Raw genomic sequence first — 7,612 nt, 5'->3', positions numbered from 1 at the left:
AAAACAATGAGTATGTGACCATAGGGACATACATTGGTGCAGTAGACAATAAAGATGTTGATGTTCTTTATTTGTTGATGTAAAAAAAAGAAAAGAAGGACAGGAAAGAGAACAACAACATTACCACATTATGAAAACATTCAGCATAACTTAATCAACAGCTTTAAAAGATTTGGAAGAACCCTTTTTGCCCGCTACACATTTATCCAACCATCGCTGTCGATATGCTGTCTAACTATTTGGATTTGTGGTGAATTGTGATACAGTCCAGTTAGTAGCTTGTCTTAAATATTAAACTCTGCAGAGCTACATACATTAATATTAAACTCTGCAGAGCTACATACATTAATATTAAACTCTGCAGAGCTACATACATTCATATTAAACTCTGCAGAGCTACATACATTAATATTAAACTCTGCAGAGCTACATACATTAATATTAAACTGCAGAGCTACATACATTAATATTAAACTCTGCAGAGCTAGCCTACATACAGTTTTGCAACACAGAATTACACATGGTACTCTCAGTAAGTTTGGAGCCTTCCCTTGTAACCACAAACTATTCAGTTGGTCTCCCAGTGACAGACCAGATACACAGTGACTCATAGTCCTCCCTGCCAAAAAACCATACCATCATTTTCCAGTGCACCCTCTCTCTCACTCTCTCCCTCTCTCTCTCCCTCTCTCTCTCTCTCTCTCTCTCTCTCTCTCTCTCTCTCTCTCTCTCTCTCTCTCTCGCTCGCTGTCTCTCTGTCTCTGTTTCCCTTAAACCCACACCTCTTAATCTTTCCTCAGCCTTCTTGTTCAAGCTCTCACAAGCTTAAGCTATACCAAAATATTTAATTAGGTATCATACTTTTTGTTTATACGATCTCTGTGTGTGTGTGTGTGTGTGTGTGTGTGTGTGTGTGATTGATTTATTGTTTTTTATTTTTGTAAAAAGTACAGACAGTACATCCCAGAGGATAGTAAACACTTGTTTCGTACTGAAACACTTGTTTCCAACGTGGTCCTCGTTGGTAGACAAGAACAACAAGACATTTGACCAGTAAAAACATTTAGAGATGGCGTTACCTTAACTGTCAGAGGGAGACTGTTCCTGAATAATAAAAAGAGCTCTGAGCGGCCGTGCTGTTCACTGGCTCTAGTATTATGCTCATGCCGGGAGTGACCATCCCACCATGGCTGCTCAGGTGAGCTGGGGCACTGTGGCAGTCCCATTCATGACCCTGAACACAAGTTTCAGTTTCAGCTGTTCAACGCACTGCTCTACTGGAAACATGTTGACTACTCTTAATTCAGATACCCAAATGTGGGTTCTGGAGGGAGCATTCAGCATGTAACGGATTATGCTATTTTGCATTACCTGTAGCTTATGTTTTAGCTTGGCTGACAGACCACTAAACCAGGCTGAACATGCGTAATCGAAATGCACGTACAGTATGTGTGTGTGTGAGTGTGCGTGTGTGTGTGTGTGTGTGTGTGTGTGTGAGTGTGGGTGAGTGTGTGTTTGTGTGTGTGTGTGTGTGTGTCTGTGTGTGTGTGTGTGTGTGTGTGTGTGAGTGAGTGAGTGTGTGTGTGTCAAGAAAGGGCCCAGCCTCCCTGCCTCCTTCTTCTACTCTTCCATGGAAAGAAACGCAAATGAGAAACAGAGGCAATCCTCCCCATTCCTCCCAGCTCTCTGGGTTACAGTGTGACTCACACGCTAAGAATGTGGTGGGTTGGCCTGAGTTATTAATATCTCCTTTCCTTGGGTCCGCTAACTTTCCTTGAGCTCATGCACAGCGTTTAGACACTGTACCTTTATGAAAAACGTTAACAACATCCCCCTATTTGGAGTGTTCCCTAGGAACATGGGTAAACTCCACCCTCTGCTGCTTGTGTGTGTGTGTGTGTGTGTGTGTGTGTGTGTGTGTGTGTGTGTGTGTGTGTGTGTGTGTGTGTGTGTTTGTGTGTGTGAGAGAAAGAGAGAGAGAGAGAGAGAGAGAGAGAGACAGAGAGAGAGAGAGAGAGACAGAGAGAGAGAGAGAGAGAGAGAGAGAGAGAGAGAGAGAGAGAGAGAGAGAGAGAGAGAGAGAGAGAGAGAGAGTAGAAGTGTCTGAGAGAGTGGTACCAGTTAGAGTAAGCACCTTGATAATTGCCAAGATATTTGCAACGCCCTGCAACTCCCCGAAGATATTCAACTAAACTTTACCCACATTTCTCAATCAGCTCAGCCGTGCTGACAATGTTCCAATATACCAATATGTGGAGCAAATGTTCTGGGATTTCGTCATTGACAGAGAATTTATGTTAAAACTTTCACTTGCTAATAGGCTACTGTGACTGTGATGGAGAAAACAGCAGATGTGAAGTGCAGTGGTCAGTCAGTGTAGGGTTATTTGTCTTATTTGTTATCAATGTGTTAAAACTAGCACGAACACAACGCAATAAGAGATCATCCGGATAATGAAACACCTCCCAATAAGAACCGACTAAACGGGGGACCCCAATGCGTCAAACGTATGTGGGGAATTCCTCACTAGGACGCCCCGTGAAAAATTAAAAAAGTTTGGAAAATATATTTTCATGTTGAAACGCACAGCGCCCTCTGGCGCTCTCTGGCGCACGAAAGCTTACATACTTTTTTCCCCCTGCGCTGCTTGGTATCTACCTGTAGAGGGCGCTCCTTGCATACCTACACGCACGATACACGCTGCTCAATACATTCAACGAAGAAGAAGAAGAACGTAAATATATAAATACGTAAATAAATTTGATTTAATTTAAAAAATATTATATTAATTTTGAAGTTAACTGTAGATTATTAATTATTAATCTCTGAGTATTGGAGAAGGGGTAGGATTAAATAAGTTTATGCTTCTTCCTACTCCTTTTCGGACATGTTAAGTAAACAGTGTTTTTTGTTTTGTTTTTTCTTGTTTTTTGTTTTTGTTTTTTGTTGTTATAACTATTTTTTTTTCACATGTTCGAAATAAAGCTTTCATTCATTCATTCATTCATTCATTCATTCAACGTTGCCATAGTAACATCATCAACATTGATGTTTTACTTTACGACAGTTGTGTCGCTTTATGGTTACCGGTGTCGTACATTCTGCAGCATCACCATGGCGTCTGAGCTGAAGGAGACCGCGGATCTGTACGAGACTCTGAAGACGGAATGGAACAAGAGTCACCCCAACCTGACCCGATGCGGAGACATCCTGAGTAAACTGAAGGTAAAGATATCATCTTAATTTAGTTTGTTTTTTAACCATAATGACAGCAACTTGGCAGCATGGTTGCTGTCAGCGCAGCTTCGTTGCTCGCTAGTAGCAGCTATTGACGTAGCTAGTCAAAGTGGTAGTTGGGAATTGTAGTTTCAACCGTGATTTGTTTTATCAGAGGGGCGGAAACAAATGCGAGATAAAACTACATTTCCCATAAATTGAAAGATAAATAACAGTTAGCTGCTAGCCTAACTGAGCTAGTCAACGATGTTTTAAATATTATTATTATATTAATAATTCTACAAATATACGAAATCCGTTTCTGTATTATAAGAGATCCCTTTTATTGTGTAACAGGCGGTGAACTACAGAGCTAGACCAGATGGCTAGAGAATGTTTGTTGTTAGCCGTGTTTAGCTAGCTGTAGCTAACCAGGGGGGTATTCCATCAATGTCGCTAAAGGAAAATCCTGGCTTATTTTTGATAACTCTCGCGAGACTTATCAGAATATGCCTGGATATTTTTAAGAACTCTCGCGAGACTTATCCGACTAAACCTGGATTTTCCTTTAGCGATGTTGATGGAATACCCCCCAGAGGATACACTGAACGTGACTGTTTACTTTTCACTTATTCAGACTGTGTTACATGTTATTGTCTCTCTTTCTGTCCACAGATCTCTTTATTGGAGTTGAACTTTTTACCAACTGCTGGGACAAAACTCACCAAACAGCAGCTCATCCTGGCTCGTGAGTATTGGAGAGTTTTAACCAAAACACTGCTAGCTGCTAGCATATCAGCCCAATAGAGCTCTCAGACCTTCTGCTAGCATATCAGCCCAATGGAGCTCTCAGGTCTTCTGCTAGCATATCAGCCCAGTAGAGCTCTCAGGTCTTCTGCTAGCATATCAGCCCAATAGAGCTCTCAGGTCTTTTGCTAGCATATCAGCCCAATAGAGCTCTCAGGTCTTTTGCTAGCATATCAGCCCAATAGAGCTCTCAGGTCTTCCGCTAGCATATCAGCTCAATAGAGCTCTCAGGTCTTCCGCTAGCATATCAGCTCAATAGAGCTCTCAGGTCTTCTGCTAGCATATCAGCCCAATAGAGCTCTCAGGTCTTCTGACGCTGGTTTTCTCTGTGTACCACATGTACAAAAGAAGAGATTTGGTGAGGCTGCATTCTCATTTTATGCACCCAGATTGTCTCACTGCCAGTTTACATTAGAGATGCAACCTCAGCACATGTTCAAGTCAAGACTAAAAACCCATCTTTTTAATATTGCCTTTAAATGAGTAAATAATTAAATGATGATTATATAATGATTGGAGCACTTTGAGCTGCAACGTTTGCAGGAAAAGTGCCATACAAATAAAAGTTAGTATTATTATTATTATTATTACTAGTAGATCAGAAGCCTAGTGCTTGGCGTAGGCTATAGGCTTATGAGATGTTGACATAATGGAGACGCAATGTCAGTGATGACAGCCTCACTAGCTAGTGAGCTATATTAGCACACGTCCTTAACCTTAACAACCTATTCTGACAAATGTCTAAACTTTTTCTCAGGTGATGTTCTGGAGATCGGAGCCCTGTGGAGCATCCTGAAGAAGGACATCCCGTCGTTTGAGAGATACATGGCCCAGCTGAAGTGCTACTACTTTGATTACAAGTAAGACAGCTTTTTACTAGTTTTTTGGGGGGTTCACCAACATGGTTTAAATTAATCCTGGTTTAGGCTTAATCCTTAACTAGCCAAACAAAGCCACGTCACATCATCACATCAGGCAAAGTGATGATAAATTCCATAACTATACTAATTTGTTTCCAATCATAGCTAGCTATCTAGCTTACTTACTTACTTATCAAAAGACCTCTGCAGCTCATCCAGAATGCTACTGGCCGTCTTGTGTTCAACCTCCCCAAATTCTCCCCTCTCCTCTGCGCCCTTCACTGGCTCCCGACAGCAGCATACACCTGCCTGTTCACTCCTCTCCTCCACCTCCATACACCTGCCCCTCCTCTCCTCCACCTCCATACACCTGCCCGTTCACTCCTCTCCTCCACCTCCATACACCTGCCCCTCCTCTCCTCCACCTCCATACACCTGCCCGTTCACTCCTCTCCTCCACCTTCATACACCTGCCCTTTCACTCCGCTCCTCCACCTCTGCTGGCTGACTGGCACCACCGCCTCTGCGGGGTTACAGCGGGACCCAGCCACGGTGTTCTGTGATGGCGTAGCTAGTGTCTAAACCCTCCTTCCTCTTCTCTCCACCAGGGATGAGCTGCCTGAGTCGGCCTACATGCACCAGCTGCTGGGGCTGAACCTGCTCTTCCTGCTGTCTCAGAACCGCGTGTCTGAGTTCCACACAGAGCTGGAGAGGCTGAGCGCACGAGACATCCAGACCAACGTGTACATCAGGCACCCCGTCTCTCTAGAGCAGGTGCCTTTAGCTGCTTTCACATTATTGTACTAATGTTTAAGATGGAAGTTTCAATATTTACTTGATGTTCTTTTTTGTTTTCTTGTCTACTGTGGTTTGACAATTAGCCGGTCTGCACTTTCCAAAAAACGTTTCCCTTCTCTCCACAATAATAATTAATCATCCACATTTGTGGAGCCCTTATAACCAACGAACCTTTGAGCAAAGTACGCCTTAATAACTGAACTCTCCTGTGAACTTTAGTACTTGATGGAGGGAAGTTACAACAAGGTATTTCTTGCCAAAGGAAACATCCCTGCTGAGAGCTACACCTTCTTCATAGATATTCTTCTGGACACTATTCGGTAAGAGGGAGAATGAATTGACCTGAATATGTCCTCCAAGTGGCTTAATTAATTAATTAATTGACTCAGGAGCCAGTCACACAGGTAATCAAGGGCCGACTATGACATGGGTCTGTGTGTTTCAGTGATGAGATCGCTGGCTGCATAGAGAAGGCCTATGAGCAGATCCAGTTTAACGAAGCCACCCGCGTGCTGTTCTTCGCTTCCCCAAAGAAGATGACGGAGTACGCCAAGAAGGTTTGTTATTATTATTATTATTATTTGTAAGAAATGTGTGATGATTCACCGTCCTTGACAAATAATCAGACCTAGGCTGTGTTATGTTATTCAGAGAACAAGTCAGTCCTAATCCGAGCTGTGACGTGCTTGTGTTGTGTTGTTGCAGAGGGGCTGGACCCAGAGCCCAGATGGGTATTACTCCTTCAGCACCCAGCAGCAGAGGACAGAGGAGGTGAACATCCCCTCCACAGAGCTGGCGCAGCAGGTTATTGAATACGCAAGGCAGCTGGAAATGATTGTGTAGCGCAATTACAGGAGCCCAAAAGATATCTCTCTCTCCCGAATATATATATATATATATTATACATACACACGCACACACACACATACACACACACACACACACACACACATATTGTGAGCCTTTCTATTGATAACAAAGAAACATGCTAAACTACTGTCATGACCCGACGACAATATGGTTCAGTTAGGATCACACGGTCTGCTTCAGTACAGTAGCCACGTAGAGACTTTGCTTTTCAATGTCACTCAAAGTACAGGTAGCTAAGGACAAACTGCAATACACTTGGTATTTAGTTTCCCTTGTACTCAGAAGTTATAAACAGGCTCATGTAGTGTACTGGAGTATAAGTTGATGTGTTTTTTTTTGTTCTGTAGTACTCAGAACTCAATTCCAATGTCCATGCCTTGTATCCTAGCAACTGACAGAGAATTGCTAATAAAGTTTGTGTGTTTTTTAAAAATGGTCATTTCTTGTCCCACCTTTACCCCTAGATTGGTTGTACAGTCATGGATATAGATTGGCAGCCCTGCACTTCTGTCAGATAATGCACCACTTCTCCCAGAAAAATATAGCAATTACAAATGCTTTGGTATTCACATGTTTATTTCTTTTGTTTGCATTGGAACAACACAAAAAAACTAATTCCACACAGAACTCCAAAAATGGACTGGACAAAATTGTAAGAAATAATTGTATTTCAAGCATGTAATGCTCCTTTAATTTGTATACTCACCTGTGGCAAGTTACAGGTGCTGACAATATAGGCACAATTGCAACCAGTCAACAATCACAATTGCAACCAGTCAAAATTGTCAAAAGTTTACTCAACCTTTGTATTGTGTGTCTGTGTACCACACTGAGCATGGAGGAAAGAAAGAAGAGCAAAGAATTGTCTGAGGATTTGAGAACCAAATTGTGGAAAAGCATGGACCACACCTGAGGTATCCAAAATCATCCCATTTCCCTTTTTTACCCCTACCCCTCGTTTCAGAGTGCCGCTCGCTTTTCGGCTTGCCCCTCGGAACAGAGTTACAAGACGTAGTGGTTGAAATCTTCCCCTATGAAATGTTTTGTTTACCTTTTTGATT

The 7,612-nt window shown here is 42.4% G+C and overlaps 1 protein-coding gene across 1 annotated transcript; it reads left to right on the top strand.

Annotated features, from left to right (window-relative positions):
* Nucleotides 1-3,084: 3,084 nt before the first annotated feature.
* Nucleotides 3,085-6,945, top strand: psmd8 (proteasome 26S subunit, non-ATPase 8). The gene is made up of 7 exons (XM_080547802.1): nt 3,085-3,225; nt 3,892-3,964; nt 4,781-4,883; nt 5,492-5,657; nt 5,901-6,001; nt 6,127-6,238; nt 6,387-6,945. The coding sequence occupies exons 1-7, from the start codon at nt 3,115-3,117 to the stop codon at nt 6,522-6,524; spliced, it is 804 nt and encodes a 267-aa protein (XP_080403928.1). The 5' UTR covers nt 3,085-3,114; the 3' UTR covers nt 6,525-6,945.
* Nucleotides 6,946-7,612: the final 667 nt, after the last annotated feature.

The sequence above is a fragment of the Nansenia antarctica genome (assembly GCF_963989245.1).
Source record: "Nansenia antarctica genome assembly, chromosome: 17".
NCBI classification, from domain to species: domain Eukaryota; kingdom Metazoa; phylum Chordata; class Actinopteri; order Argentiniformes; family Microstomatidae; genus Nansenia; species Nansenia antarctica.
This window is presented reverse-complemented; position numbering and strand designations above follow the sequence as displayed.